Source organism: Mixophyes fleayi, chromosome 5 (genome assembly GCF_038048845.1).
Source record: "Mixophyes fleayi isolate aMixFle1 chromosome 5, aMixFle1.hap1, whole genome shotgun sequence".
In the NCBI taxonomy this organism is placed as follows: domain Eukaryota; kingdom Metazoa; phylum Chordata; class Amphibia; order Anura; family Limnodynastidae; genus Mixophyes; species Mixophyes fleayi.
The window spans coordinates 80,447,271-80,465,275 of NC_134406.1; the positions used below are offsets into that span (position 1 = coordinate 80,447,271).

General features: G+C 39.1%; 1 protein-coding gene across 1 annotated transcript in view; it reads left to right on the plus strand.

The window, feature by feature from the left end:
* Window positions 1–18,005, plus strand: part of NPHP3 (nephrocystin 3) — a 101,219-nt gene that overhangs the window by 66,145 nt on the left and 17,069 nt on the right. Inside the window, exons 19-26 of the mRNA XM_075212453.1 lie at window positions 2,766–2,863; window positions 4,454–4,576; window positions 4,802–4,991; window positions 9,637–9,878; window positions 10,245–10,320; window positions 10,701–10,828; window positions 12,320–12,560; window positions 16,890–17,015. Coding sequence (XP_075068554.1) covers window positions 2,766–2,863; window positions 4,454–4,576; window positions 4,802–4,991; window positions 9,637–9,878; window positions 10,245–10,320; window positions 10,701–10,828; window positions 12,320–12,560; window positions 16,890–17,015 — 1,224 coding nt within the window. The remainder of the gene's footprint in view (window positions 1–2,765; window positions 2,864–4,453; window positions 4,577–4,801; window positions 4,992–9,636; window positions 9,879–10,244; window positions 10,321–10,700; window positions 10,829–12,319; window positions 12,561–16,889; window positions 17,016–18,005) is intronic.

Consider the following 18,005-nt stretch of genomic DNA (forward strand, 5'->3'; position numbering starts at 1 on the left):
ACAAGGGGTGGCACACTTGGTTGGTTTGCGACAAAAGTCTAATTTTTCTTGGGTTTAGAGCGCTCGGGGATATGTATTAGTTGTTCACATTGATAGACTCCAGAGGTCATTTAGCTTCTGCATTCGCCAATCAGGAGTGTAAGCACAAGGAACACCTGGCTGCAATTATGAGAGCAGATAGTCTGGAGTTGACAGAAACGGCCATATATTCCTGACCTAAAAAGTCAGAAGCTTCCTGAATATGTTCAGGTACAAGTCAGCTCAAGGCCTATTCTTTTACAGGTCCACAACCAATTGCTATGACCATTTTTGACTAGACTTGTTTACCCAGGCCATAGACATTATTGATCTGAATAATCTTCCTGTCGCCACATATGCTGATCTAAGGAGAAACTCACACTTTTTGTCCATAGTGTGCTGAAGCACGGCTGCTTCCTGCACCAGTATAGTTGTTGTTCTAAATAGGTGAGAAATAGAACGAGAATTCTCACATTTAACAGACTCTTCCGATGGTAAAGCGTAAAGCGATTTAAATTTCCCCGTCAGGTTTTTGCCAAGACTGAAACAATCTCTAAGGGCTAGATTTACTAAGCTGCGGGTTTGAAAAAGTGGGGTTGTTGCCTATAGCAACCAACAGATTCTATCTGTCATTTTGTAGAAAGTACTAAATAAATGAAAGCTAGAATCTGATTGGTTGCTATAGGCAACATCCCCACTTTTTCAAACCCGCAGCTTAGTAAATCTAGTCCTAAGAGTTGAGGAGATGGTGGAAAACAGAAAATTGTCTGCTTTGTCTGTTTTTTTTTACAAAGGGAGAAGTCCAAAGAATCTGTAACCTGGGGTGCCACAAATCCCAAAGTTTGCAAAATCCCGGGACTTTGTCATATACACTCTGTGTTTCAGAGGCATTCTCTACACCAATGTTTTTCAAACCCAGTCCTCAGGAACCCCTAACGGTGCTTGTTTTCCATATCGCTTTGCTGGAGCACAGGTGTATTCATTACTCACTGACACATTTTGAAAGATCCACAGGTGGTACTAATTATTTCACTTGTAACCTGGAAAACCTGCACTGTTAGGTGTCCCTAAGGACTGGGTTTGGGAAACACTGCTCTACACTATGGAGCAGATTCAGTTAGTAAAAAATCCATGCAAGGTGCTTTGCAACGGGCGCAAGGCATCTTGCACGTTTTTTTTTTACAGAAGTAACACTAATTTTTGGTCACACTACATGGAGCAATATTGGTAAAAAAAGCGTGTCTGGATGTTCATAAGAACACCGTGGACAATTGAATCTATATATATATATATATATATATATATATATATATATATATATATATATATATAATGTATGTGTGTGTTTTCCTACGGGGAGGGTGGACAGCGAATAAGGCGTTCCAATGAGGCAGAAGTCCTTGACAGGTGCTGGGAGACTTGGCTAAAAATCCTGCTTCTTCCTGGAAAGCTGCACTAGTAATCGGTACAGGCTGTGAAGGTGAAATGTGTGGTGCGTTTTGAGAAGAAAAAAATTCACCTATCTCTCTGGTCTGAGACATTACCCAAGTGAATTTCAAATGACTGGGGAAGGATAAAACATCCCCAGCACAGCAAGCTCTGCCCTTGTCAGCTCTTCCAGGAAGTACCTTGTGTCCTCTGCGTTTCCTCTGCACCAATTGTTCACCGCTCCATTGTACTGTCAGCCGATGCTGTTCTCTCCGTTTATTGGAGATCAGCTGTTGCTGCCATGAAGAACTGCTTATTGGTAAGGGGGAGGCCCAGTGTGTGACATGTGCACGCAAGCTCCTCTCCCTCCAGTGCCGCAACTTATTGTGTCTGTTCACACTGGATCATCTTGTAGTGGAGAAAAAAGGGCTGTAGCACTGGCTGAGGTGGGGGAAGCAAGAAGTTCACTCACATAAGCTCAAGGACCCAGAGTGGAGGAAACCCACAGGCTATCCACTCCCTGGGAAGTGTCCCTGACCAATGCCAATAAATAAAAGGTGAAAAATAAATAAATTAACAAATGGCAATAGCCCTAAGGGGAAAACACGCCCTATTGACATATCCCGCATCACTGTAAATTTAGGGAATTAGGACATGACGCAAAATTACATATATTCACTTATGTTCAGTATAGGCCCAGAACTACCAAATTGTCCCATTATCTGTGTTTATGTGAGCCACAATAGATTAGAGGGATTTTTAACCTTTTTGTTTGTATTAGGACAATATTTTCCCAGTGGTTCCCTAAAGAAAAGACACATAGGGCTAGATTTACTAAACTGTGGGTTTGAAAAAGTGGAGATGTTGCCTATAGCAACCAACCAGATTCTAGCTTTCATTTATTTAGTGCACTCAACAAAATGACAGCTAGAATCTGATTGGTTGCTATAGGCAACATCTCTACTTTTTCAAACCCACACTTTAGTAAATATACCCCATAGTGTGGTTTTGTCTTCACTGTCTCTGGTATGGTTGAGTTACGAGTTCACAATTATCTGGACAATATAAAAACTTCTACAGATATGTGAGTTCTGATTCATGAGTTATGAAGATACACCATTTTTTTGTATTCGGTCAATAAAAGCAAATTTTTTCATGTCTGAGCATTTATGTGGCCAGCTTTACACTAAAGTGCTATGCCTGAAATGTTTTGTCTGCTTTGGCATTAACAAATGATCAGTTATGCTAGATGTAGGTGTCAATTTTGCTGATTACAATTGTAGAAGGCAAAATTGTAATCTTATGCTACTTGTCCCTAGGCATGGGAAGCTGTGAGACTGGAATATATGCAAGGAGGGCAGAATATTGTTTCTGAGTACAGAGAGAAACTTATTCAATATTTCACAACACAATTAAGGTACAGTATATTGAATTAAATATCTTGTGTGTGGTTAATGGTTTATTTATTCCCATACTATAGACTCAGTAGCTTTGCACATATTATTGATTTCATTTGCATTGGCTGCCATGTTAATTACACACTACTTGTGAACTGTCAAAAACACAATTCGAAAATGCAGACTTTTATATAATTGTTTTTTAGTTGTTTTTCTTATAGAATTTCATTGATCCTGGAACTTGTTTCTTGTTAAAGCCTTAGCATGTGTGTCACAGCAATCACAAATACTGCACTTGGAAATTGATTATGGCCTTGTTAGCAACAATTTTTTAACATTACTGGTAACACTAGAGACCAACGGTTGGCTGCTTTTGTTATGATTCAAGTGGTAGAAGCGCTTCAGCTCAGTTCAAGGAGAAAGGATCTACAGGAAAGCATGAGGAAAATTGAAAAGTACAGATGAGTGTGGTGAAGTGCATGAAAGTCAAGTTTCATGGAAGAACAGGACATTTCACAGAGGTGTGAAGTTTGGTTGATACAAACATTTTGTTTTTCGCCTTTCCACTGGATACCATTCTGCACTGTATTTGTAAATTTGCATTTGAATTTATAGGGGTAAATTTATCAAGTTGTGAGTTTAAAAAAGGGGAGATGTTGCCTATAGCAACCAATCAGATTCTAGCTGTCATTTTTGCAGACTGTACTAAATAAATGATAACTAGAATCTGATTGGTTGTTATAGGCATCATCTCCACTTTTTCAAACACACAGCTTGATAAATTTACCTCATAGTCTATGAATAGAGCTGGGACAATGAAGGTCCATTCATTCTGCTGTGTAATGTGGTTGGAGTTGAGTGGTCAATGTCCAGTAGTGAAATGCAGAACAATGTGTATATTTTGCAGAACAGTTTATAAAATTTCACTGTAGTGAAAATGCTTGAAAGAAGGGAAGGGGTTCAGAAAGCACCCTAGTCAACAAATGCACTGCCTCATGTACCAATGTCTGCAGAGTAGGCCACAGGAGTACTTGTATTGATATAATCGTTGTTGTTATTATCTTTTTTTTTTATCAAGCTCCAACATATTCCAGAGCCCTATACATTGAAGGGGTCATTATAGAAACAAGTTACATACAATGACATGAAACAGAAGGTTAATATGGCCCTGTCCAAATGAGTTTACAATCTAAGTGATGTGTTGAACAATTTATACATAACAATTGTAGTTGCTGGTGGAGAGAGTGTATGTGGCTACTGTAAGGCATTATCAGCTACAAATTCAAAAGCAGCCGACTGGCATTTCTTTGTGGCAACTGGTAGTTTGGTAGGTTTGGAATGTGGAGAGATGGAGGCATAAAAGATGAATTAGTCATTGTCATTGTTGAAGACTTAAGGCAGTGAGCTGCTGGCAACCACGACTGTCCTTCACAATTTATATTAATCAAACCACCTTCTTGTTATGATTCTTGAGAAGGTTTTGACTTTTGTATTGAATGGGCTCTCTTGTGGTTATCCGCTGGCTCAGACTAGCTGTGTGCCCAGTATATTTGTTTTGTTATTTCACTTCAACCACTAATATGAAATAGTTGTGTTTACTTATTTTCCAGTCGAGACCGAGTGACATGGAGAAGTGCAGATGAACTAACTTGGCTGTTCCAGCAACAAGGGGAGAAGCAGAAACTGCACAGATGTCTCATGAACCTCTTTGTATCACAGAATCTTTACAAAAGGTCTGTTGTACATCAACTGTCAAAGCAGAAATTCAGTTGCTTATAAGTAATTACAAAAGTGATGTAATGTAAGATTATTTTATCGGATATTTTACGTACTATAAAAAGTATTGTAAATATTACAGTTAACATTTGCTACATGAACGTAGTTCCATAGTAAGTTTAAAAAGAAAATACATGTCCATCAAGTTCAACCTATTATAAATTCAATTACTTTGCTTTTAGGGGACATTTTGCTGAATTGCTAAGCTACTGGCAACTTGTGGGGAAGGACAAGGTCTCAATGGCCACTGAATACTTTGATGCCCTAAAGAAATATGAGAAAAGCTGTGAAGGAGAAGAGAGCATGACATGCTTGGCAGATCTGTATGAAACACTTGGGCGCTTTCTCAAAGACTTGGGTCTCCTCAATCAGGTTACATATTTTCTTATTTGATTTATTTGTCATCTTCATGAAAAAATGAATAATGATAGTATGTAAATAATAGGACTAGAACGTGAGCATCCAACATGAATGGTCAATTGTCTTTTTAGAGTTTCCAAAAGAAGGGCCGCTGTCAAATTGGAGTCATCAGAGATCCAAATAGATTGAGATACATATAAAAATATATGTATACAAATCAGCAATGTTCAATATTTAATGTATTGTTAAATCATGAACTATTAAAAATATATAATATATACCTTAAAAAACAACAATAACAATAACATCATCTTTGTGTGATAGTTCACAGACTTTTTTTGTGGTCAAATAGAAATTACCTACAAGAATCATGTTATTGAATAACCACACAGGAATCGGACAGAGTGGGAGCCTGAGGTAGCAGGGAGTGATGAAGCCCGGTAGAGGGCTGTAGCAATGACAGCTCCCACCAGACTCTTGGATGGGCTGGTAGAACCGCCATGTTGGGGATGCTATTGAGAAGCAGGTGTTTCTTCACTGGTGGGTGGCACCTCCTCTCTTGGCGAGTTGTATGTGAATAAAGCCCACCATTTGATTCTTCTCCCTTGCCTCTGTGGTGCCTGGTACATTGTACCTGAGGGAAAGTTTTTTTTCTACTGCTGTGTGTTTTGTGCTTTAGTGCTGTGTGTCACTATTATTGCTATTGTACTATTTTCTTATATCTGAGTACCTTTTTCTCAATTGTGTAACGTGTACTCTCTGTTTATATATTGAGTACTGACCCTTTCCCATGTTATGTTACTGTACTTTCTTTGTATATTGAGTGCTCACTTATTTAATATATATTGGCACTTTCTGACAGAAATATCGTGCTAGTTATATATGCATAGATATTAAGCTATATTTATTGTGTGAGTAAAACTGTAAGATCACTCTGTCATAGATTTGTTTTCTATGGTTTTTATTTTTCCCCTTTTTTCTTATGGTGTTTATACAATATGTCAGAAAAAGGAACTAGTTCCAGGTCCAAAGCTGTCAGGATCAGCTCGGTACTGTACTTCACCTGCTCCAGGTGTCAAGCGAAGTTGCCTAGTGGAAGGTCGGACCCGGATGCCCACTGAGCGGCTTGTGAGTCCGATGATCTAAGTCTGCGTTCGTCTGGAGGGGTCGCACCCAACCTGGTGGAGACTACCTAGACTAAGGAACTGGCAAGATCCATTGCGGAACTTAAACGGGAAAATGCACATCCCTGGATGGTATATTTTGACATCTCCTTCGCTTGGGACTCCGTCTATAGATACCCATTCTCAGGGCGAAGAGTCTCAATAAGTCCTTGACAGGTTGACGGCATCACAAGAAGCTCCTTGTATACAAAACCTAGAGAGGTCGGTTCAGAGGTTGGTCATGGTGTCTTCCTCCCTGGAGAAGATGTTGTAGACGTCTTCCATCAGACTGCGTAAATGCCAGGCTCATGCCCAGGTTCAGGGGTTAGGAGACTCTGATTCAGACCACTTCCCTCAGGAGGAAGGGGAGATTCAGGAGTACATTACAGCCTGGGAGGACGATTCCTCCAGTAGGCAGGGGGTAGAGAATCTTACTTTAGCGGTTTGACAGCCTCTGAATATTAGGTTTCCCTGTTTAAATGGAAAAAGAAACAACTGGGTTTTTTTTTATATCCTCACCGCAGTTGTCCAAAATTTGGGGTGAGGCGAGGCATAAACCTGATACACCTTGGGAAGCGGATGCAGAATCCAAGAAGGCCTTGGAGGCGTTGTCCTATGATGGATCTGTATCTCTTTGGTATGCAATTGGATAGGATTATTTCTCAGACCATTGGAGGATAGAGCTTTTTTCTCTTTCATCCAATGTGGGTTACACTGCTACCATGGAGTTGTATGTGAAGAGTTGGCTCTTAACAAGTTAATTCATTTGTTTCATACCTGCTGACTGAACTCCTCCCCTCTGCAACCTCCTGTAATCTCAGCGTATTTTAAGTGCCCAAGGAGTTGGGCTTACTGTGGCTTATTTTCCCCGAGGACAAAGCTGTTTTACGCTCCAAGGCCTTTTTCCAACCCAAAATGTTGTCCGAATTTCACATCATTCAAGATATTGTTATACCTGCGTTGCCCCAGGACTTGCAGTCCGGTTTTCAGGATTCGCGTCTTCTGTTGGATGTGGTTCAGGCTTTGCAGATCTATGTGGATCGCACATCATCCGTGACCCTAAAATTGATAGTCTCCTGGTGTTATACGACGCATACAAGCTAGGATGGTCGGCAAGAAACACTGTTGCCAGATGCATTAAGATTACCATTTGTTAAGCTTGTCTTGGAGGGTATTCCATTTTTAAGGAGATTACGGCTCACTCCACCAGGTCAGTCAGCGCCTCCTGGGTGGTGCGAAGTGGAGCCTCGGTCGAGCAAGTGTGTCAGGCAGCTACCTGGTCTTCAAGCACACATTCACCAGATTCTATCGCTTCAATGTCTCTGCTTCCAAGACGCTAGCTTTGGTCTGAGTGTACCCACCCATAGGAGCAGCTTTGGAGTGTGCCCATAGTCAGCAGTGTCCCCCAAATGGCTGTGCAAGAGAAAAGAGGATTTTTGTACTCACCGTAAAATCCATTTCTCTTAACCCATTTGGGGGACACTATGCTCCCGCTCATTTGTTTTGACAGTTTTCAGTTGAATATTTCTGTTTGAATGTGACTTTAATCCTATCCTTAGGGCTTTGTTAGTTAAATAAACCTATTGTCCTCCGTCCAGGGGGCATAGAGGGGAGGGAGCAGGCCAGTCAGGTTGTTCGAATTTAGTGGCTTACTCCCAGCACAGCACCCTCTATACTCCCATGGTCAGCAGTGTCCCCCAAATGGGTTAAAAGAAACGTATTTTACAGTGAATACAATATTCCTCTTTTGTGCACAAATAAGGTTAAGAACCTCTCCTTTTGGTAATTCCTTTTCAGTTAAGACTAGCATAAGCCTGTTTTAGGAGCTACTTGGTGTGGGGTGGCCATCAGAACTGTGTTTTTTTTCATTCATTTTTTATTTTCTGATTACTGTGTTCCTGGATCGATACCAAGCAGCAGAATGTTAATTTGATTTTCTTGTTAGGATTTATTTCATAACGGTGTGCAAAGAGCAATTATGTACTGTAATCCGAAACAACCAATGAGCTGCCAGTCTAGTGTAATCTTATCGGATGCCATGGAGTACATTATATCATTGCCTTTTTACATCTTTTTATTAACCCCTTCATGCAAAACATCATTTAGAAACATTGCTTTTGCTGTGTCAAACCAATGTTTTAAGCATCATAATGAAAATTAGGATATCCAGCTCTTGTGCAATTCCTCATCTCATGTTGGGTTCCTGACGCTATCTGTACAAACAGCTTTCAAAACTGAATGTTGTGCTCTTGTACATCACAGTTAATCCCATTGACTGAATCTGGTATCCCATGCAAGGCATTACTATTAGATCAATGCTGATGTATCATATAGACCTCTGCATGTTAGATTATCCATGGGAGGTACAGGAGTGGAGTGGCACACATGTCAGGAGGGGGGGGGGACTGCGATCTCGGTGGGCCTGTGTCTAATATTGCAAAAACTTACATTATAAAGACATTTTTGATAAAGGTATCCTCGCTCTAACCCACTCTATTGTGTGACAAACTTTCAGCTGGACAGGTTGCATTGCAAAGCCATGTCACTAACTCCATGACAACACGACACGGCATGCTGGCAGCCACCTGTCGCATGAGTAATGCTATGATGACAAATCTGCATACGGTTCATACAGTACATGCCATTGAACCTGTGCTTGAAGTTTTGGAATAAAATAAAGATTCTACTGTATAAACTTTCATAAGTTTCTCTTACAGTACACTGTTCTTAGAGGATTACATAGCAACCACATAATCTCTAAGCAGACAAACCAACAGGATAGAAATCATACCAACACCCGAAACAGAAGCTTATCTTACAGTAGGCCCGAAACATGTATGAAAAATGAGGACATAGTGCTACATCAATTGATGAAACAATAGCTAATTTCACCAAGACATTAAGTACGGGTCTGCATGCTGGATGTTGTTGTCCAAGATCTATGGCTTAAGAAATATCTTTTTGGCATCATTCAGTAATTAAAACGTTGACCTGGATCAAAAATTGACAGGGAGTCCGTAATTCTTGTAGGCAGCTCTCCCTTTGTCTATTATTCTAGGTGCTAGTAAATCTAGTTTGCATGCATTCATTTTTTGCAGTTATTCATAAATTTTGTATATACTTGAGTTTAACCTGCAAGAGAACACAGGAAACATCAGCAGCTCTTCTATTTTAACAATATGCTGAAATAGCCAGTGCTCTTCCATGTAATGTGCCTTCACTGCTCAAACATATAGGTTAGCTTAATAATTTTAATGTTCCGTTGTCACAGTATCAATTCTTAGAGGTGTCAGATCATTATTTAGAGGAATAAGAAAACATTGTCCTTGGCCCATGGTCCTTTGCCAATTGCTGGACAATGGCTGAAGATTGACCATGTACACAGTCCATGGTAGACAAGTTAGCCTAAAATGTTTGTTTTATAATATTCTTATTATGTTTTGCTATAAAATCATGATACATTATACCAATTATAGACTTTTCTTATTCTGTAGGCTGTGACACCGCTTCAGCGTTCACTGGAGATTCGAGAGACTGCTCTAGATCCAGATCACCCCAGTGTGGCCCAATCACTGCACCAGCTGGCAGGGGTTTATGTGCAGTCCAAGAAGTTCGGGAATGCTGAGCAGCTTTATAAGCAGGCTCTAGAAATAAGTGAAAATGCTTATGGCAGCGAACACCTCAGAGTAGCTTGGGAACTCAATGCATTGGCTGTGTTGTATCAGAAGCAAAACAAGTAAGACAGAGCAAAATAACAATAACAACCACAATATCCAAATGTGATGATTAAAGTCTCTGACGTCTGGAAAACGTTTATGTGTAACGTTTGATTTTATGTTTATATGTATGTATATATACTGTTGCAGAGTAAAGGTAAAGTACTGGCACATGTATGAAAATGAGGGTATAGTGCTACATTAATTGATGAAACAATAGCTAATTGATTATATCAAGACATTAACTACAGGTCTGCATGTTGGATGTGGTTGTCAAAGATCTTCCCTTGCTCCAACTTTTCAGAATGCCCCCAGAAACTCCATTGTACAGCATCAATTTTTCATGAGGCCCTTATGTCAGTCTTGTTTGTTTTTATTTTCTGTAGATATGAGCAAGCAGAACAACTGAGAAAAAGAGCATTAAGAATTCGACAGAAGGCGGCAAAAAGAAAAGGGAGTATGGTAAGACTAACATTAATTTTTGGGATATACCTGGTTCTAGGCAAGTGCCATTGTTGAAGCTATACACTGAATATTGATCGAAAGAGGAGCTTGCATTAGGACACTATATTTCCTTGTTCTTTAAATCTGAAGTTTTTTACGTTTTTAAAAAAAAATTTAGGAAAAGCTCAGTGACTTCTTGTACTGTCTATTGAGGTTTTTTTTCCATTGGTTACAACAATGCCACCCTAAGATTGCAAAAAATGTGCTACATTCTAAATAATGTTCAATATCAAACATATTCTGCATGTCCTTAGGCTCCGTGAATTGCCAATACCATGCTCAAAATGTTCCCACAGAAGGCAAATAAAATCTGACACTTGTCTTTTTTCTACTCCTAGTATGGGTTTGCTTTATTAAGACGCCGTGCTCTTCAACTTGAGGAACTCACACTGGGCAAGGATACTTCGGACAATGCTAGGACACTAAATGAACTTGGAGTTCTCTATTATTTGCAGAATAACTTAGAGTGAGTACTGATACGTGAGTAAAAACATAAAAACAAAATACACAAAAAAAAACAAAACACAATAACACAAAAGTGGCAGACTAAATAGCCAGTTGGTTATTTTCTCCCATAAAACATATGTATCTATGTGTCCATCTTTGTTATTTTATGTGTGTAAACATGAAGCATATTCATAGCTCATTTCTTTAAAGTGACATGCATTTGCATGTTAGGTTTAGTGACCTTCTACAAGAAAACTCCCACTTTATGTTGAAATATTTATAATATGAGAAAAAGGTCTAAAACACACCAATCTTCATACAAAACAAGGGAAGAAACACGTAAGGTAATTTGCAATTGACCACAGTGGTTTATTGCACTAAATTATTTGTTCCAGAATGTAAAAAGTGGATATATTGTGTACACATAAATGTAGAAATGTGCCTACCTAGTGGTTCCAGTATAATGGACAAAGGTCCCACTGACCACCTATCCATTTTAACAAAAGATTAAAAATAAAATTAACACACATCATTTTACAATAAACTTTAATTGAATAAAATACTCCACAAAATTCTTGTTTCATTATATATACCGTATTTCCCCATGTATAAGATGCACCTTTTTCCCTCAAATTTTGTGTCTAAAAAAAGGATGCGTCTTATACACTGCCAGCACTATTTACCTGAATGAAGAAGATGATCCCTGGTGCGAGGATAAGAGAGAGGAGACCCCGCTGAACCGATCTGCGCTTCCTTGTTTCAGGGAAAAGGACCTTCAGGTCCTTCAGGCGCCTCCCACAGTCTCTGAGGTCTCGGAGCTGTCAGTCACGTGACTGGCAGCTCCGATGACCGCCGATAATTGAGTCCAGCGTGTTTGTAGTATGGTATGTACCGTATATACATGTCACTATGCTAGATGGGCTATTAGTATTAGGCATGTTACCGTAGTTGGGCTTATTAGTAGTTAAACATCCTTAACATAAGCATCACTCCATCCACTTTATGTAATACATCTTTTTTTTTTCATTTCGGGCCCCAAAATTAAGGTGCGTCTTATATATGGGGAAATACGGTAAAATCAAATCTGTTTTGATTCATCATAGAAAGATTTTATGTTATAAAGAGCGGTTTGGTAACTGTTTATTCCATTATACTGGGGTCTCAGGGTCCACTCTCCATTATACTGGGACCACTGGGTAGTAAAGTTGGCACTCTAGGGTTATAATCTATTTAATTACCACAGCTCCACAACACAGCGGGGTGCAGGATGAATGCTACCTATATTTTTTTTCTTTTTTTTTTTTTTAAACTTTCTATTTTTTTTTTTTAACTTTACACCATGCAGCATATGTGGTCTGAGTAAAGGTAACTGTCGAAGACTTGCAATTCTACACTATTCAGTGGTATTTGCAATTCTACACTATTCAGTAGTATTTCCTGCAAGTGACTGACGGTTACACAGAAAAGTGAATTTTTCGGAATTTAATTATTTTTCCCCTGCTACTTGTAGGACAGCGGAAATGTTTCTTAAACGGTCACTGGAAATGAGGGAGCGAGTTCTGGGTCCAGAACACCCTGACTGTGCCCAATCATTAAACAACCTAGCTGCTTTATACAATGAGAAAAAGCAATACGACAAGGCAGAGGAACTGTACGAGAGAGCGTTAGACATCCGCAGGAGAGCTTTGTCTCCAGATCACCCATCATTAGCCTATACTGTGAAGCATCTTGCTGTGCTCTACAAGAGAAAAGTACGTAGACATTTTATCTGATTCACAGGTTTCACGCCATGTTAAAATTATTCCTTACGTTTGTCAAGGGCAGGATAATGCTGTTGATCATTCAATATTATATGATTTCAAATATTTTTGTTCCTAAATATTACATTAGCCATGCTGGGACCTGTAGTTTCACAATTCTTGGTGATGCACAGGTCATAGAGACCTGTTCCAAATAAATTATTTACACTGTGTGAAACAGTTTGAAAATATAGTTTATACAAACTTGGCCAGTCTGTACAAGAGATTGCTGGTCAGATGGCTCAATGTGTAGGTTGTCACTGGCAGCCGATCAGTATCAGGGCCCATTCACAAATGCATAATAAATCTGTGTTTTATAAATATGTATGAAGTATGTGTAAATGGCTTGATGCCCTTATTTAACGTTATATATACATAATTATTAAATGCAGGATGGTAAGTGACCAAATCCTACCATTACATAGAAGCATCTTACTTAACCATGAGTGTTCTACTTTACATTTTAAACACATATTTACTTATTTATGCACGTGTGAAAGGGGCTCTCAGACATCAGACAGTTCTCCAGGTCTAGCAACACTGAGAGCTCTGGCAGCCAATTAGTACTCTGTGAATATTTAAAGCTGTTATTTTCTGCCTGATTTACTAATTGCTTTATATTAGGAATTTTATTATTACATGAAGGTGGTTTAAAACCAGAAAAATGTGTCTGTACATGCTCTTTAATTCATTCCAAGTAAACATTTGTTTTCCAATACTGCAGTAGGGGGAATATACCCCCCCACCCAGTAGCTGTCTTAGCATCTCGAGATACATAGTCCAGCAGAAGTTACAATTTTGAAGGTAGTGTGTGTATATATGTATGTGTGTGTGTGTGTGTGTGTGTGTGTGTGTGTGTGTGTATATATATATATATATATATATATATATATATATATATATATGTGTGTGTGTGTATATATATGTATGTGTGTGTATATATATGTGTATATATATATGTATATATACACAGTGGCTGAGTGGTTAGCACTTCTGCCTCACAGCGCTGGGGTCATGAGTTCAATTCCCGACTATGGCCTTATCTGTGTGGAGTTTGTATGTTCTCCCCGTGTTTGCGTGGGCTTCCTCCGGGTGCTCCGGTTTCCTCCCACATTCCTAAAATGTACTGGTAGGTTAATTGGCTGCTATCAGAATTCACCCTAGTCTCTCTCTCTGTCTGTGTGTGTGAATGTTAGGGAATTTACACTGTAAGCTCCAATGGGGCAGGGACTGATGTGAGTGAGTTCTCTGCACAGCGCTGCAGAATCAGTGGCGCTATATAAATAAATGGTGATGACGATATATATAAGCCAGGCTGATCTCTCTGCTGCATTTGACACTGTTGACCACTCTCTCCTCATACAAACGCTGCAATCCCTAGGTCTTGAAGGCACTGTCCTATCCTGGTTCTCATCCTACCTATCTAATCGCTCTTTCAGTGTTCATTTCTCTGGATCCACCTCTGCTCCGCTTCCTTTATCAGTTGGAGTACCACAAGGCTCAGTCCTAGGTCCTCTGCTATTCTCTATCTACACCACTTCTCTTGGAAAACTAATAAGCTCCTTTGGATTTCAGTAATCATCTCTATGCGGATGATACACAAATCTATCTATCCTCTCCTGATCTTTCACCATCTGTGTTGTCTCGCGTTACTGACTGTCTTTCTGCCATTTCGTCTTGGATGTCTTCTCGCCAACTCAAACTCAATCTTTCAAAAACTGAATTAATAATATTCCCACCCAAAAACAGAAGCTTCCTGCCTGATATTTCTATTTCTGTTGATAACATGACCATAAATCCCACCCCGCAAGCTCGTTGCCTAGGTGTAATCCTTGACTCACAACTGTCGTTTTTATTCCCTGCATCAACTCTATATCTAAATCATGTTACATACACCTAAAGAACATTTCCAGAATACGCACATATCTGACACAAGACACCGCAAAAACATTAATTCATGCACTTATCATCTCTATTGCAATTCCCTCCTTACTGGTCTTCTCAAAGTCAGACTTGAACCCCTACAATCTATTTTGCATGCAGCGGCTAGATTGATTTTCCTTGCAAACCGTTATTCCTCTGCTGAGCCACTCTGTCAGTCTCTACATTGGCTGCCTGTATTTCAACGAATCCAATATAAAATTCTTCTACTAACATACAAGGCCGTCAACAAAATTGCACCGACATACATTTCCTCACTTGTCTCAAAATATCTCCCAACTCGACACCTCCGTTCTGCACAAGATCTATGTCTCTCTTCCACTCTCATCACATCCTCCCATTCTCGGTTACAGGACTTTTTCCGGGCTGCACCCACTCTGTGGAATTCCCTCCCTCGCACAGTAAGACTTTCCTCTAATCTTCAAACCTTCAAGTGTTCTCTGAAAACCCACCACTTCGGACAAGTTTATGATATTCCTCAACCACCATCTTAATCTCCCTAGATTACCCTATTACCACCCTCTACACAGCTAACACAAGACAACAACCCTCTGGCCAATATTGCCACACACAGCCCACTCAATACCTTTACCTTTGCATTCTAGCTGGTCCATTGTGCAATATGATGTAGCACATGCCCTTGTGTTTCAATCTCCCATTGTCCTATAGATTGTAAACTTGCGAGCAGGGTTCTCTTACCTCTCTGTCTGTCTGTATGTATTACCCAGTATTGTCTTATTAATGTTTGTTCCCAATGGTAAAGTGCTACGGAATTTGCTGGCGCTATATAAATAAATGTTTATGATGATGATGATGATACATATGCAAGGTAAGGGAATCAACTTGGACTTTTTTAAACATGTGCGGAAAAACTGTGTATAAAACACAGCCAAGCCCCATGTAAGGGTGTTTGTTTACAGAAATTCACTATCTTTAAATAAATTCTGTATGTAACAGCTTTCAGAGTTATTGATCAGCATCCCTTAAGATTTTGCTCCATTCCTGCAAGATGCTTATACCTGCAAAAATCCTGTGACCTACAGATAAGAGCTAACACTTTTATAAGTCCCTTGATTGTCTTGTGTTGAACCCAGTGTCCTGTGTCAACATTTTGCCTGCTACCCAGCAGTCCTGATCCCATATATGCGGTCAGGAGTATCCAGCCACAGTTACCAGCAAAGAGGTGCTGCTACAGGTACACACAACACCCAGAATAAAGTGGTGCTGGTGAAGGAGCCCAATGGTGATAGCAGCTATTTCATACAATTGGGGGCACCACGGTGATGCGCAGTTGATACTAACAGTTGGTGAATGTCTGGTGGCAAAGTAGCTCCAGTAAAGGAATGGTCAGTAACAGCGGGCTGTAGATTGTAAGAGGAACCCCAAGAAAAGTCTGTAAAATCTTTCCCCTGACAGAACGGCTAAGTAAGCCACCCTGTCACATAGGGTTCTTTCTGTACCATTTTATTAAGATTTAGGCTTTATACAAAATAATTACTTTGGACATAAAAGATTTTTTTGGGCACAAAGTCGTATTAACAGATTAATGTGCACAATAAAGAACATAAAATTTGGAGTTAGATTTTACAGCACTGTATAGAAGACTTGTGATAATAAAAGAAGATGGCTTGACACTAATGCATCAAATGAATCTAAACAGCTAATCAGCTTATCTTCTGTGTTGTTTTTTTATATATATTGTGAGTTTTGTGTTCTTATATATTTTAGTATATATGATTCAGAGATTGATGTCCCTTCTGTTGGACTCATAGGGGCATATTCAATTGTTGAATATGCCCGCGGCGTTAAAACTATTACCGTTATTACTGATCCGCGAGCTGAAATCCAGCGACAAAAGTACCGTAATACCGGTATTTACGCGCACGATTACCATAATGACGGTAATAGTGCGCGGGCGCGTTAAATTTGGCTGTAACGCCAACAATTGAATATGCCACTTATGCCATAATTAATATTGCTGTGTTTGGTTAATTAATATAACCTCACATATATCTGCTACAAAAGGCATATATTAGACCACACATATTGTACAAGACTAATCTAATGCCTCTTTTCCATTATCAGAATATATATCTGAGCCACACTTATTTCTGCTATGCCTTCTTCCAATTTGAATGTAAGCTTTCTCATGAGCAGGGCCCTCCCTACCCTGTTTTTTTGTCTAATTTTTTGTCTACCTTGTATGTCCCTGTTTTTTATGTACTTACAAATCAGTGATAATTATAATAATATCAGAATGTATGTTTGTTTGTGTTAGGGGGGCAAGTTCTCAAGTTATTTTCTTTCATTCTATAAAATGCTATTTATTTATTTTCCCAGGGAAAGCTTGATAAAGCTGTACCTCTTTATGAATTGGCTGTAGAAATCCGACAGAAGTCCTTTGGTCCCAAACACCCCAGTGTCGCTACTGCCTTAGTCAATCTGGCTGTATTGTACTGTCAAATGGTAAGTAGTGTAGTTTTGTGATAAAGTGCTTATTCTGAATACAGTTTATAGCCTTTTAAATTTAAAATAAAATGTATTTAGAAATTGAGACTGATAGCAAAAATTTCCATAAATTGATGTTTTATTGATGTTTTCTTATCAACAGCACTACAACTGGTTGGTGTGCTCAGGAATTTAAAGGAAAACTCCAATTTAATTTAATTTAACCAAACAGCACCCTCCCTACAACTAGCTGAACCAACTAAGCCCTGTGATTAGCCAGAGGGAGGGAGTGCCACCAGTAGAAGTTATTTCTGAACTGGAAAAATGCACAGACCCAGTACATTTGCCACAATAGCTTTTATCTCCTTTTTCCATTGTGACATAAAATACTTGTAAATGTATGCATGTATTCAATAAACACAACTTAGCGATACATTTTGATCCATATTCCGTTGGTAACAGTGCATAAACGGTGCTAGAATATTACTCAGTTGGTTAATGTAAACATCACATAAGTAATATGTCATATTCTATTTAATTAGTGTTTTGTGCGGCTGGTTAAAATGTTTGAGTATTTTAACCAGCTCACACATTTTAGAGCACGAAGTAGAATTTAAAAATATAAAACTTTTTTTTTCTTTTTTATAAATAATTCAATTATTGTAATAACCATGCCATACTCCTAAGACTCCCACAAAAGTCTCCCTTAATTCCTTCCATCCATCCATCCATGTTTGGTACAATGATAATATCTTTTAAGCCTATGTATGAGTTCTTTAAATCCTGTTAACCAATTCCAAAGTGGACCAAGCAATTAACCCATGCTTTGCTGCAAGTAAAGGCTCAAATGAAGGGATGAATTTCCATGTGCTCAGTATGTTCATGAAGGATGTCTTTAGAGCAACAGCTTTCAGGTTCTTGAATGCTAGTCTGAAAGTAATAATTATATTGAGCTGTGAAAAGAATAAAGATATCCTGTCTAACTAGGATTTAATTTTTTGGCTGTTT